The following is a 15,600-nucleotide window of genomic DNA, read 5'->3' as shown; positions in this document are numbered from 1 at the left end:
AGTAACATTGGACAGCCTGCTCTCCTACTCTACGCACGCAACCGCTATTGTCAATAAAGTACAGAGCCGCAACAAGGTCCTCAAGTCGCTAGCCGGCAGTACTTGGGGCAAAGACAAAGAAACGTTGCTGGCAACATACAAGGCAATAGGCCGGCCGGTTTTNACAAGGTCCTCAAGTCGCTAGCCGGCAGTACTTGGGGCAAAGACAAAGAAACGTTGCTGGCAACATACAAGGCAATAGGCTGGCCGGTTTTAAACTACGCAGCACGAGTGTGGTCGCCGGCGACTAGTAGGACGCTGTGGACGAAGCTACAGACGGTACAAAATACAGCACATAGGACAGCGACCGGATGCGTCCTGATGTCACCAGAACACCACCTCCACGATGAGGTGAAAATGCTCCCAATTAGGGAGCACAACACGATGCTCTGCAAGCAGTTTCTTGTTGGGAGCCACAGATGTGGCCACCCAAATAGACAGCTGCTTGCAGAGGAGCCCTCGCCGAGGCACGTCAGGAGGCATCTATATGAACTGCCGGACGAAGTCCAGAGGTTCATTAAGCAGCCTCTGGACCCGTCAGCTCACAGACAGGCTCTGAACGGCATTCACAGGGACGCAGTCTCGAGTTATGTAGACTCTAGGCTGTTTGATTTTCCTAAGTTTGCTCGATTTGTCTCTAAACATTACCGACGAGTGTCGACCACTTAGATAATTTGCCGACCACCGTTTGAGCCTCTGTGGGAGAGAGGAAGCCTCTATATCTTCTAGTAGCGTTGAATGGCTGACAGTGTTAAAAGCCTTTGACAGGTCCAACGCTACTAGAATCGTTCTCTCACAGGGACGTTTACGGTTAAGGCCACGAGTTATTTGAGTGTTATGGCGTTAAGTGCTGTTGTTGTACTGTGCACTTTACGGAAACCATGCTGATGCTTCTCTGGGGTCAAGTGGTTTGTGAAATACGGCAGTAGCAAGGCCTCGAGTGTCTTCGCTACCGGGGAAAGGAGTGTTATCGGACGATAAGAATCTCCTATGTTGGCAGGTTTCCCCGGTTTGAACAGTGAGGCCACTCTCCCCACCTTCCAGATATCTGGGATGATGAGAGTGGCCATCGACAAATTGAGGACCTCCGTTAGGTACGCTACCCCCGCAGTACCCCAATTTTTCAGCATCAGCATGCATATTCCGTCGGGACCCATGGCTTTGGAGGCTTTCGCCTTCCCGATGGCCACCTGAACTTCACCGCAAGTGAAAGCAAGGGGGGCACAGGTTGTTGGCAGTTTGTGCAGCCTTCTGGTCACTCGACGCTTGGCTTTGTCCACCGGAGGATGCAGTATGAACTGCCGGCTAAAATAGCTCGCGCATCGCTCCGGGTCCGACGAAGCATGGTCGCCGAAAGAAATTTCGACTCTGTCGTCGTGCTTCGTCGGATTGGACAGTGACCTCACGGTTGACCAAAGCTTACTCACACCAGAGGTGAAGTTGCAGGTCTTCAGATGATCTTCCCACTTCTTCCGCTTATGTACGTTTATTAGTTTCCGAATCTACGCGTTGAGATCCCTGATACGGGGATCACCGGGATCGGCCTGACGAAGGCTGTCACGCTCATCGGCTAGAACAGCCGCTTCAGCAGGGAAATTTGGGCGTGGGTCGGTGATACATCCTGCCGGTACGAAGCGAGCTGCAGCAGCGGTGACAGCCCTGCGGAACTTACGTTCACCAAGGTGGACGTCGGTTGGTGTGGGGAGAGCAGCGAAGGTGTTTTCAGTAAATTCCGCGAAGCCTTTCCAATCAGCTTTAGAAAAGTTGATATATGTTCGGTGCTCCGCGGAAGCAAACTCGGCTGGTTTATCAATCGAGATGACTATGGGCAGACTGTCTGATGCTAGGGTCAGCATAGGTCGCCATGATACGCTGTCTATCAGACCAGCGCTTACAATTGTTAGATCTGGCGAGCTGCAGCAGCTGCCCATAATCCTGGTGGGTGCGTCGTCGTTCATTGTGCAGAATGTCGAATCGTCTATCTGCACAGCAAAGTCAGTTCCCCTACGATCGTTTGACAGGCTTCAGTGCCAAAGATCGTGGTGCGCATTAAAGCCGCCTACTACCATACGGTTTTCACCTCTGAGGAGCGCACCTATGTCAGGGTGACATCCTGCCGGGCAGCAGGTGACAGGGGGTATATAAACGTTAAATATTTCGAGCTCAACATCGCCTGACTAGATAGCAATGCCCTGACATTCTAGGGTGGTATCCCTGCGGTCGATGTCTGCTTCGATAAGACGATACTGCACGGTGTGGTGCGTGATGAACGCTAAGCCACCACCATTATCTCGCTCGCGATCTCGACGGTGCACGTTGTACCCGGCACAATTCAACAGTGTTGAATTGCTGTGCAACTTCGTCTCTTGGACCGCAGCTATCAATATGCCATACCGTCCCATGAAGACGGTTATCTCCTCGATCTTTCTGAAGCCCGTTACAGTTCAATTGAAGGAGCTTCATGTGGTTCGGGAGACGTGTGGTGATGTGGGGTGTGAGGGATGTGTGTGGTCGTGCCGCAGTTGGCTGTGTGCGCTGCTGAGGTGGTTGCCGCCCTGTAGTGGTGGCGGGTGGCGTCGCAGTTGAGGTCGGTCTGTGTGGGACTGCTCAGGTGGACTGGGGTTAGCCGTGGAGGCTGCTCTGTTAGAGCAACAGGGGGCCACAAAAGACGTGGTCCACTGCCGATGTGTCCGTAGTCCTGAGCAGACTCTGAGGTGACTCCACCCCTCGCAAGCATTGCACTTNCAGGTGGACTGGGGTTAGCCGTGGAAGCTGCTCTGTAAGAGCAACAGGGGGCCACAAAAGACGTGGTCCACTGCCGATGTGTCCGTAGTCCTGAGCAGACTATGAGGTGACTCCACCCCTCGCAATCATTGCACTTGACAGAGGTGGCGTTGTGGTGTAGTCGTCTCTGGCATACACAGCAGGTGTAGGTTTCTGGCCCTGGGTTTGACTCGATGCCAGCACTATGTATCGAATGTAGCCCTATGGACGAACAACTTCTGAGATACTTCGCCGACCTAAACGGGGTTAGATCGCCGAAACAACAGCCCTTGGTCGGGTAAAACCCGAGTCATTCCGGTACGTAGAACCGGCTGTCGTGGGAATGGCCCATTTCCATTGATGACCATCGGTTAGTAATTCATTTAACTTATTAAATAATTTTAGTTTAGCCCTTTAAACTGGGGCAACCTTCAAACACATCAAAAATGTTCTAAAGTGTCAAACTAAGTATTTCTTGAAGAACTTTCATTTGACATTCATCGTTAATATTTCATATAACTTGGGTATAAAATAGTTCAATTAGACTGCCCAAATAGGTGGCAACCCTATTCAAAATATTTCCAAACTACTACCTTGTTAAACCTCTTTTGTATAACACCCATATGGCGATACCTTATTAACTTACCAAATTCCTTTAATTGAAATTGAATTACATTTTTTTAACATGTGGCAACCCTCCTATACTTAGTTAAGTTATAAAGACTTTTCCAAACCATTTCGATTGATTCCCATATTTAATGATTGATTGCGCTTTTTAATTAGTTTGAGCTTAATTTCTTAACAGGTCGCAACTTTTTTCGAAAAAGTAAAACCTTCTTGAACATGCTCACCCTAAGCCCTTTAATTGGTACCGCACTTTTGAAAATCGAACGCACGGTGCGGATCCGAGGGCATTGATTAGTAAATAACTTGAGTTTAATTATTTAACAGATGTCAACTCCTTTCGAAAAAATAAATCCAGTTTGCACATCTACAGGCCAAGGGCTTTAATTTGACGCCCCATTTTTGAAAATCGAACGAACGGTGCAGTTCTTTTATGCTGCACAAAGAATGCCTTCGCGTATTATATATATACATAGATTGTGAAACATAATAAATAAACTGCAGCGATGTGATCAGTATCCTCTTTCTTGTTCATTGCATTTGCCCTTTTCTGCATTATTCTTAAGCTTTCTAATGTATTGTATGTATGGCCATATGCTGCGCTAGCGCAGTGCTGTTTCTTTGTTTTTTTTTTTATGTCTGCTTCGTGTTCGCTAAGCCGAGTACCCAGGGCTTGGTGGTTCCGATGTACACTTTGTCACAGTTTTCGGCTTCTTTACCATTGCACCTCATTTCATAAACCACATTGGTTTGTTGTTTGATTTCTATGGGGGTTTTGGTTTTTGTAAATATTGTGGATAAAGTGCAATTGGATTTGTATGCTGCGTTATATTTTGTTGTTTAGCCATGTGTTGATTTAAATTCTCGGACAACTGCGGAATGTAAGTAACGCTGAAATATCTATTTGTGATGTTTGTTGTTACTTTACTCGACGTTCTATTTAGGTGGCCGTTTACTTCTGTAATTTTTTGTTTTATTAAGTCGCATGTTAACTTTTCTGGGTAGCTATTACTTTTTAGGATTTTTTTGAGTTTTTCTATGTTTATGTCGTTAAATTTCCGGTCACTCAATGGAAGTACTCTGTGTATTAAATTTTTGGCCGTGTTGATTTTGTATTTTTTAGGTTGTGATGATAGGAAATTAATCACACGACCCAAAGACGCCGGTTTGTGTACCAGTCCAGTAGGGATTATTTCTTTCCCTGTGGATGTGAACGTCAAGAAAGGGGATGCTGGCTTTATGTTCCATTTCCATGGTGAATTGGAGTTTATGGTGATATTTATTAAGGGTTTTTAAGATTGTATTGACGTCTTGACGGTTAACTATTGCAAACATATCGTCAACATATTTGGATATAAATTTAATATCGATGTTTGAGTGTTTCAGCTCCGGAAAGGTATTGGTAAGGTGAAGTAGTCGTATTGCTCGCAGGAGATTTGCGTAAGACGATAACTATCACCGAGCGTGGCACTGCGGAAGGGGAGATAAGTGCGTGCATCAATTACACAGGTCAACAACGTTTTGTTCTAGGAAAGTGTAAGGTCATTTTCGAAACATGGAGACTTCAAAATGCGATATCTCAGTGAAAAATTAAGATATTTGAGCAAACTCAACGGCATTTAAAAGAGGAAGACTTATACTTTAAAATACCACGTCTACTTTTTTATGAAGAGCAAAATCTTCGTAGCTACATAACCTCAAAAATGGGCAAAAACAGCGTTTTTTGCACTTTTAGGTTAGGATATCTCAAAGTCCTGACGTGATAGAGCAATTTAAACCCCGGATTCGGATTCTACGCAAAAAATTACTTCGGAAATGACACTACACTTTTATAGAACATTCCGAACCCATTTTTTTGCAGACCTGTGTTATTATTATTAATACTGAACCTCACAACTAACATCCAGTGACTGAGGATCCGGATTCTTTGCTAAAGACTTCCTTGAAATCGGAGAGGGCCGCATGATAAAGTGCCTGGTGAGGCGACCACATACATTTCTGTTGATACAGTAATGGCAAATGAGGATGTAACAATATATCCTATAGAGTTACCAAACTCTTAGGAATTGTCAGGGATGCCGTCGCAAAACCTGGAATTAAAAGTTGAGGTGCCAGTCATATTGATGCTTAACCTGTACGCATCTCATAATACATACTGTGCAAGCCGCATCACCACTGGAACAATCAGAATTCATACCTCGTATTGTTTAAGAAATGTATTGCAGTAGATGTCATTAATTTGAATTACTTAACTTTTTTAATAAAAGTTAAATGATTTGTTTCCTTTGCTGTTACATTTAGAAGAATTACGTTAAACCAAACATCACGCGGGCGAAGCTGCGGTCAAAAGCTAACATATGTGTATATAAAAGTATTCGTTTCGATTGTTTTGGTGAGAAAGTTTGGAACCTGCCAAGAGTTTTAAATATTCTTAAAGATGATAACTATCGTTCACTGCTACTAACAAGTACTTGGCTTAAATATAGAAAACAAATTTTAAATGAGTTTTCTTCAAAATATTGTTTAGTTTTAAGTGTCATGCAGACACACACCACTTATTGTTATAAACTTTAAAATTAAAATAAATACATGATTATACATTTATTTATTTTAATTTTAAAGTTTGTTTGAATTTTTTAAGGGTTCTTATAACCCAAGATCTAAAGAAAATAAATAAAATTATTACAACTAGATACTATTACTATAACGCAAAGATAAAACCTTTTTTCCCAAACTATCTTTGATTTAATCGTAATTCACAAAAATGCTATTATATAGTCTAGTCTAGTCTTACCGGCAAATAAGGCGACTTTGCACACAGTGCGAGTACGGCAACTTTTTTGCTATCTGATTGAAATCCTCCTGACAAACGGGGCAATGGAGATTTTTACAATTTGATGAATAGCATTGTGGCGTTTTTAATGCTGATAGGCCAGCCTAAGCGAAAAAGAATTACCATAGTATCATTTCAATAATTTCATATATTCATCTTACTTGGATTGTGACGCTTAGTAAAGACTGTGTTGATAGCTGGAATATACGATAATTTTCATTTCGAAAGTTCAGAACGAGGTCCTTCCAACGACGTTCACTAAATAAGCCTTTATATGGCTGAGTATCTAAAAAAATATAATAGAGTTTTAATTAATAATGAATCATACAACTTAATTCCACAGTAATTGGTAAAGGATAAACGGTTTGTTTTCTTCTTCTTGATTAGCGGCGTAACCGATTTTGGCCGACTTCCCCCTTTTTTTACGAGCATCGCGACCCGCGTTAAATACTTTCAGAGCTGGAGAGTTTCTGTCCATCCGTACGACATGAACAATCCAGCGTATCCGCAAAGCTTGTAAGTACAGCTAATCGACCCATCGTCTGCGGAATTCCCCATCGCCAACACCACGAGTCTTCCGCAAAATATATCTCTCGAAAATTCCGCGAGCCGCCTCGTCATTATGGCATTATGCGCAACTTCTAGTGTGATTTTTAAACGACGAGATAAGACTTTACTTCTCAATAGCATACTCAGCCTTAAAAAATATGTTGGCAAGTATTATTCTCCATTAGATTTTAAGGCTGTTGTGCTGGTCCCTAAACAAATTAACTTGTCTAAATTTTTAAACTTATCACAGTCAGCAGTGACGTTTGTCTGATTACAGAAGCTACTTTGTTTTGTCCCCTTTCACCGCCAGACCCACCCGCTTTAATTCGCTATCCATCTACTATCGTAAAATATTGTGCCTGAGCGGTTCAGTTTTGCGTCTCTTATTATCTTCGCCAACACAACAGCGAATCGCCTTGCCTTAAACCTCGTTTGGTATCAAACGGCACGGAAAGGTCTTTCCCAATTTTGACGGTATCGCTCAACGTTCTTTTACACAGGCGTATTAGCTTCGCGGGTATACACAATCGACAAAAAAAGGCGGTGTCATATTTAGGCTATTTCTAGAGTACCTGGCGGTACGTATAAAACGCCTCCTTAATTCAGGGTTTCATGCGTCACCGTGCCCACTGGATGGCTTGCAGTCAAGGGGCTTTCCGACTGTATTTTAACGACGCCTCCCGGATCCCTGTCCGCCTCCGGGAGTAACGGTGGACTTACCACAGCATGGGGCTCTGCTGTGGCCGACCGTTCGTTTCCCTCCTATTTTTACCAGGTCGCAGAAAGGCTTCGGATCAGTATGCGACCAAAGACACAGCTGTAATGCAAAAAAAAACAACCCAGCCCCGTATCCCTGCACGGGTAAAAATGCCGCCGACGAACACGGCGTTAATCAAGTCAAAAAAACCTTGGCTACCGCTAGTACGGCTCCAAAAGGGCCTTTACGGCCAAATTATTCGGGTTAGCCCGAAGGTCTCTCCGCGCTCACCATCGGCTTCAACGTACCCCTCGAGGGACGCAATGGACCGGAGATAGCGGCGCAAAGTAGGCTTGAACGGTCGAGTGAAATAGTTTTCCGGCCTTCCATGTCCAAAGCGGCAATGGAGAAACCCCTCGAGGGTGTTCTATAGCGGCCGAGGCGATGGAGGCACCCGGCACTAAAGAGCCTATTGCGGTCAAGGTAGTTGATAGGCTTGACGCCAGGCGAGAAGTCTCTAACCCTCAAAGAGCTGCGACAACAAACCCTCCCCTGGCAGCTCTAGGGCGAAGAAGGAGGTTCGTCCGGCCGTGAAGGCGTAATTCGGCAAGAACCCTTGCCGAAAGCCGGAAATGGACGAAGACCAAGGACGTCCCCCGCGAACCCCGAGGAAACTTCCCCAACCCACAAGGCATCGGACTCTAAGAGGCGGCGGTCGGTGGACAACAGCACTGAGCGGGAACCTAAAATGCCCAGGTCTGCAAATTCTTCCGGCTCTATTAACCCTGTTCGGGCTCAAATGGCCTTCAATGATGTCGCTAAAGACCATCTAGTCCTAGCAATTATCGATAAGCGACGCCCGGAGGGGAACCTGATGGCGGACAATTGGAAGTCCGTCCCTGTGGGCCTCTGCCGGGTCGATAAGGAGATTCTGGACACACTGTAGTCGGAGATGCGAGTCTTTACCAAGCCCGCATCAAATTCGTTTCCTGTGCCGACGAAATGTCGGTGAACTATACAAGGAAGCCATAGCCATGCTGGGGAACTGTGGCCGGCGCATAAGGAAGAAATTCCTTGTAGTTCACGGACCAGTGCCTGGGTGCCAGAAGAACCCGCCAAGCCCGAAGGTATCTTGGAGATAATCCAGCTTTCCGAAGATTCACTAAAAACCCTTGATTGGAGAGTAGTGGAGGATCAGCAATATAACATGCTTGTGATAAACGAGGAGTCTCTGCCCATTCTCGCTGAAAACAATGGGGTAATAAGCTACGGTTTTTACTCCATAACCCTTAAAACCAAAAAGGGAATTATGGCATTTCCCAAAACACGGAAGGCACTATAAATGAACCCGTGGCTTCCAACCCTGTTTCTCAGGACGGCTCCATGAAAGGGGAGAGTGAACCAGCTCCGCCCCAAGGAAACCTGGACGGACAAGTGGAGACTCAGACCCGGGGGCCAATGTAGGCACTGATAGCGATGCTAGTTCCGTTAGTAGCGCTTTACCACTTTGGCTGGTCTCATCGTACATGGCACACGACCATGCCACTTATCCCCCGACCCGGTTGCGGGACGTTGTGAAAGAGGCCAATAAATGGAAATTTCCAATCGTGATCGGTAGCGATGCGAACGCACATCATTCGCTGTGGGGGTCAGTCCATGGATATTAACAATCAGGGTGAGTCTCTTATGGATTTTATTTTTTCAAATAGCCTAGCAATTTGTAACCTCGGAAGTAGGCCAACTTTAGTAACCTCTAACAAAAGGAAAGTCCGTGTTCTCCTCCCATCACAAGATATGAGAAAAGGGGCACTCCTGAAGGAGGAGTATTCTCACCACACTCTTCTCATGCGCCTACAGGGCACCGGCTGCAACGCTATTGCATACGTCGATGACCTTGCCTTAACTGCAACCGGTAAACACCCAAAAATAATGGGAGAACTGTTGCAGAACGCCTTGAGTATCGTGTAAACCAGGTGTAGAGAATGCGGACTGACCGCCAACCCGGCTAAAACGGTCACGGCTCTCTTTACACGGAAAACAAAAATCCCCCTATAAGGCGTAAAGCTATCGCTCACTAATAAAGTGAAATGCTTGGGCGTCATCTTGGACATGAAATTAATCTGGCAACGCAACGTAGAGGAGCGGGCCAAAAACACCATTACCGCTCTCTACCAATGTAAAACGACTATAGGCAAGAAATGGAGTCTCGAACCCCACAAAGTTCACTGCATTTAAACAGCAGTGGTACGTCCTATATTATTCTGCTCGAGAATATCTAAGTGCTCCACTCGTATCCCTTCCAAGAAGGACGACTCGGTCTGGGGCCTCCAAGATAACATGGTGGTGGTGAACATACCAAAACTACGACACTTAAAAATGACTACCAGAAAAAAACTAGAAGGCTTTGAAATATTTTTTTTTTAGTATAATACTTTGAAGTTTATATATATGTAATTAAAGTGTTAAAATATTAGTTATTATTTGCTCCTAATTTTTGGTCTCGGCCCAAACCGACAAACGGTTGTAGTGCCAAATAAGAAAAAGAAGAAGAAGATTTGCTCCATATGCAAGTGATCGGACTTTTCGTCGCACACGCGCCATCATCTTCTGCACGAGTGCATCATCGGCTTTACGCGACGACCATAACCACTTTGTTTTGAATTCTTCGATATTTCTTACAGTTTCACCCGTCTTCTTTAATATCCCTTTCAGGATTGACCAATATTCCTCAATAGGACGTAGCTCTGGGCTATTGGGTGGATTGCAGGTGCGAGGTACAAAATTGATGTTGTTTGCATTATACCATGGTAATGTGTCTTTGGCATAGTGGCAGCTGCCAGGTCCGACTAGAACAGTGGTCTAGTACCATGTCTGTTGATAAATGGCAAAAAAACGCTTTTTGAGGCACTCATCCCGATAAACTTGAGCGTTCATTGTCCCGGATGTGAAATAAGGGCTGCTCTTACAGACACAGGAACAAATAGCTTGCCAAACCATGTATGTTTTTGGAAATTTGGACTTCGTTTTCAGCTTACAGCTTTCAGGGTCATCTTGACGACTTGCAGCAGTATAAAAAATTTGACCAGCAATATATTCGAAATTTTCAAAGCAGTAGGTTTTGTCGTCCATAGCAATGCATTTGTATTCGGGATTCATACAACTTCCGGCTGCGAGACTTAGATGTAACATTCTGCTTTGCGCCTCGATATAGCGCTGTTTGCGCTTTAAAACTTCTCAATGAAGCTTTCCGCTTTACCTTTTGTACGAAAGAATGCGATTTACGAACATATTTTGCAACAGAACGCGAGCTAATCTTCGTATCTCGCGAAAACGCATTGAGGACCTTCCGAGCACTGTTTTTATCACTTTGNCTCCAAGATAACATGGTGGTGGTGAACATACCAAAACTACGACACTTAAAAATGACTACCAGAAAGAAACTAGAAGGCTTTGAAATATTTTTTTTTTAGTATAATACTTTGAAGTTTATATATATGTAATTAAAGTGTTAAAATATTAGTTATTATTTGCTCCTAATTTTTGGTCTCGGCCCAAACCGACAAACGGTTGTAGTGCCAAATAAGAAAAAGAAGAAGAAGATTTGCTCCATATGCAAGTGATCGGACTTTTCGTCGCACACGCGCCATCATCTTCTGCACGAGTGCATCATCGGCTTTACGCGACGACCACAACCACTTTGTTTTGAATTCTTCGATATTTCTTACAGTTTCACCCGTCTTCTTTAATATCCCTTTCAGGATTGACCAATATTCCTCAATAGGACGTAGCTCTGGGCTATTGGGTGGATTGCAGGTGCGAGGTACAAAATTGATGTTGTTTGCATTATACCATGGTAATGTGTCTTTGGCATAGTGGCAGCTGCCAGGTCCGACTAGAACAGTGGTCTAGTACCATGTCTGTTGATAAATGGCAAAAAAACGCTTTTTGAGGCACTCATCCCGATAAACTTGAGCGTTCATTGTCCCGGATGTGAAATAAGGGCTGCTCTTACAGACACAGGAACAAATAGCTTGCCAAACCATGTATGTTTTTGGAAATTTGGACTTCGTTTTCAGCTTACAGCTTTCAGGGTCATCTTGACGACTTGCAGCAGTATAAAAAATTTGACCAGCAATATATTCGACATTTTCAAAGCAGTAGGTTTTGTCGTCCATAGCAATGCATTTGTATTCGGGATTCATACAACTTCCAGCTGCGAGACTTAGATGTAACATTCTGCTTTGCGCCTCGATATGGCGCTGTTTGCGCTTTAAACCTTCTCAATGAAGCTTTCCGCTTTACCTTTTGTACGAAAGAATGCGATTTACGAACATATTTTGCAACAGAACGCGACCTAATCTTCGTATCTCGCGAAAACGCATTGAGGACCTTCCGAGCACTGTTNAATTTTCAAAGCAGTAGGTTTTGTCGTCCATAGCAATGCATTTGTATTCGGGATTCATACAACTTCCGGCTGCGAGACTTAGATGTAACATTCTGCTTTGCGCCTCGATATAGCGCTGTTTGCGCTTTAAAACTTCTCAATGAAGCTTTCCGCTTTACCTTTTGTACGAAAGAATGCGATTTACGAACATATTTTGCAACAGAACGCGAGCTAATCTTCGTATCTCGCGAAAACGCATTGAGGACCTTCCGAGCACTGTTTTTATCACTTTGAAAATGCTCAGCCCCGCTTCCAGGTTTTTTGGTAACTGCCAGACCTTCCTTGTACCGATTCAAAACCCTGCAAACTGTGAAATGTTGCAATTTTAAATTTTTAGCAATTTTACGCACACTTAAGGCTGGATTATTTATAAACTCGTGCAAAACAATTTGTATCGTTTCTAACTCGGTTGCCTTTTTTAACTTAACTAGAACTCAAATTCAAATGAAATTTCTCCTACGCGAAACTAAGGTCATGGTCTACTCATGGCATTTGAGTTTCAAAATATTGAAACCTTTTTAGGTGAGTTTATAAGTTTCCCAAAGTGTTGCAGTTTTGGTGTGTTCGCCCTTTATACAGCCATCTACACAGACGGCTCCTAACTAAATCTAAGAGTAGGGACTGGGATACACTCGAAGGACCTCTCACTAGATGTCTGCTTTAGGCTACCAGACCACTGCAGTGTCTTCCAAGCAGAACTTGCGGCTATAAAAGAGGCTGCACTCTGGCTCAGCGAATCTTCTCTTAACCTGCATTCAGTAACTATATACTCCGATAGCCAAGCAGCTATCAAGTCACTGGAATGCTACAATACTTCGTCTATAACTGCGATAGAATGTAGGAAATCCCTTAATGATCTAGCTTCAAAATCTACTACTCACATCGTGTGGGTACCAGGCCACAGGAACATTCAAGGTAACTGTGCTGCGAACTAGCTTGTGAGGAAGGGAACCACCTTGTCTGACGTCAACTCGTCTCATGAAGCGGGCACACCTCTATCTACCTGCAAGACAAGGCTCAGGACATACTTCGTTGGGAAGGCAAACAAAAGATGGTCGGAGGAAACCACGTGTGGCCCAGCACGACAAGAAAAGATCCGACGTACTCATTACGATTGAACGCCTTCTACTAAGGCTGGTGACCACCAGTATTATTACACCACTGTTTAATGGGAAGGCATGCTAGCAGGAGGGTCTGCCGGCTAATTACTTCTGCCGTGGTTGCCGCGACGTGGCGAAATCGAGGGCGTGGAGCACTACCTCCCTGTAGGGAAACGAACTAGTGCGGAACTGGTTCGGTTCTAGTGCGTTTGGAACCATGACTAGACGCGTTAATTCTCTTTTGCATGCTAGTGACTGGCGAATTTAACATTGCGACGTCCTAGGAAGTGTCAATTGTCCCCCGTTGCATCCCTTTGGCTCTAGTTCCGAACCAGTTCTAAATTCGACAGATAAGATCTAGTTCGTTTTGCATCTCTTTTTCTATAGTTCCGAACCAGTTCCAAATTCGACAGATGAGATCTAGTTCGTTCTGCATCCCCTTTTCTTTAGTTCCAAACCAGTTCCTAATTCGACAGATGAGATCTAGTTCGATCTGCATCCATTTTTTATAGTTCCCAACCTGTTATAAATTCGTCACCTTAGATCTACATTTCTAATCAGGCTTGTCGAAACATTTCCCTTTTATATTAAATACGATCGGTTGAAGGAAGGACAATACCATCACAAATGTTTAAACGCATTTATTAAAAATTTATAAACCACATTAGTAGTAGTAGTAGTATTAAACTTAAGTAGTAAGTAAAAAACAAAAGTGCGTTCTGCTTAAAAGTAAAAGTAAATTCAGTTCTTTTTAAGCTTATATGTATGTATATGAAGTACTTCGAAAGTTTTTGTCGTACTTAACTTAAAGAAGATATACAGTCAGTCAATAAAGTTTAGCTACAGTGAAGTTTTTACAATACCGGCAACTATTTTTTAAATATTTTATTTTTCCATAATTTTTTATAAAAATATGGTTAATTCTACACCAAAAACCCCAAAAATCAGAGTTCCAAACCTTATGCAAAATTAAAGAAANTCTTTAGAAAAAAGTTAAGTACTCAGTTATTAGCCCATTCAATTTTAGTATAACAAAGTGCAAGTTTGAGGTAGCTAGGACTTACATTGATATTTAGCAATTTTTTTTTGTTGTTTGGTAAGTGCTAGCTTCCTCACACTTGCACTTCATTATACTAAAATTGAATGGGCTAAAAAACTTTTTCTAGCGAGAGCGTAAATAGAAAGTGAATTATTTTAATGAAATTTTGCAGAATTTTCTTAAATTTTGCACAAGGTTTGGAACTCTGATTTTTGGGGATCTTGTTGTAGAATTGACATATTTTTATAAAAAATTACCGAAAACTAAAATATTAAAAAAAAATAGTTGCCCGTATTGTAAAAAATTCGTTGTACCTAAACTTTATTGACTGACTGTATTAAGGTAGCTGTGGTGGATTGCATAAAAAAACTTAATTTGCCTTTTCTTAAAAAAAGGTTGTTGTTGTTGTTGTTGTTGTAGCGGCTACAACAACCCCGCCCAGATCGGTTGGTATCTCAGTCGTTGTCGTCAAGTTCCACTAACGGCAACCCTAGGAAGCGTGCAGCTTCTGTGGGGTTTGTCCACAGGGACAAGGCCGTTAGGGTTGTCGGGTTTTCCGGGCATGCGAAGAGATGTTTCGAGTCATGTGGGGTCTCTCCGCATGCCGGACACTCATTCGGCACATCCTCATTCAACCTACTCAAGTAGGAGTTCAACCTGCTGCAGTAGCCGGAGCGAAGTTGTGCGAGTGTTGTGCGTGGTAGCTCTGGTGGCTTGCATTTTTAAATAAATTTAGTGAGAAAGTGGTAATTATTTTGATACTTTTTTTTAAATGCCTCTTTTTCTGCAACTGCCTTTCTCAATTGTCCTTCAGGATCTTGGCCTTTGTTTATGGAATCACTAAGGATAATGATTATTAAGCATCTCAAAAACTATACCAGCGTGATAACCGACGTATCCTTTTGAGAGGTAGCCGCACCCTTATAAAAGGAATAAGACCCAAACTTTTCAGGTAAAAATTTCAGTAGGTTGCGTCTCTATGGCCTTTTCAATTTTATAAATTATCATTATTTTTAAGTGTAAAAATAAAACTGAAAATTAATGATAATCTCTGCGCTAAAAAATAAAAATCATAAAATAATCATTATTTGTAATCCCAAAAATAAAAATCAAATAATAATTATTTTCGTTTGAGCGAAAAAACAAAACTCAATAATAATTCATAAAATAATGATTAAATGCTGATTTAAATTAATTTACTCATAATGATTATCGTCCCTGCTTTTAAAATTTAAAATAGAATAGTTTAGTGAAAGTACCAGATTTCACTGCTTTTGGACTGGTGCGGAACTAGTTACTATCGGCCTGGTTCGTTTTTGGCAAAAAAGAACTAGTACTGAACTAGAAATCTGGTTCACTAGTTCGTGTTTTCCCTACAGGGTTGTGTTAAGGACTTCTTCTTCTTATTTGGCGCTGTAACCGCCTAAGCGATTTTGGCCGAGTCCAAAACAGCACGCCAGTCATTTCTCTTCTGTGCTAACTGACGCCAATTGTAAATGCCAAGTGAAGCCA

General features: G+C 43.0%; 1 protein-coding gene across 2 annotated transcripts in view; it reads right to left on the bottom strand.

Annotated features, from left to right (window-relative positions):
• Positions 1 to 6,207: 6,207 nt before the first annotated feature.
• The window catches only part of Kaz (E3 ubiquitin-protein transferase Katazuke), a 109,960-nt gene continuing 100,567 nt past the window's right edge, over positions 6,208 to 15,600 (bottom strand). For both annotated transcript variants that reach the window (XM_017614786.1, XM_017614787.1), the window contains 2 exons: positions 6,421 to 6,545; positions 6,208 to 6,363 (listed from right to left, as the gene is read on the bottom strand). In XM_017614786.1, the coding sequence (XP_017470275.1) occupies positions 6,217 to 6,363; positions 6,421 to 6,545 (272 nt within the window). In that variant the 3' untranslated portion in view covers positions 6,208 to 6,216. The remainder of the gene's footprint in view (positions 6,364 to 6,420; positions 6,546 to 15,600) is intronic.

The sequence above is a fragment of the Rhagoletis zephyria genome, unplaced genomic scaffold (genome assembly GCF_001687245.7).
Source record: "Rhagoletis zephyria isolate East Lansing unplaced genomic scaffold, Rhagoletis_zephyria_1.1 Rzeph_scaffold_00898, whole genome shotgun sequence".
Taxonomy (NCBI): Eukaryota; Metazoa; Arthropoda; class Insecta; order Diptera; family Tephritidae; genus Rhagoletis; species Rhagoletis zephyria.
This window is presented reverse-complemented; position numbering and strand designations above follow the sequence as displayed.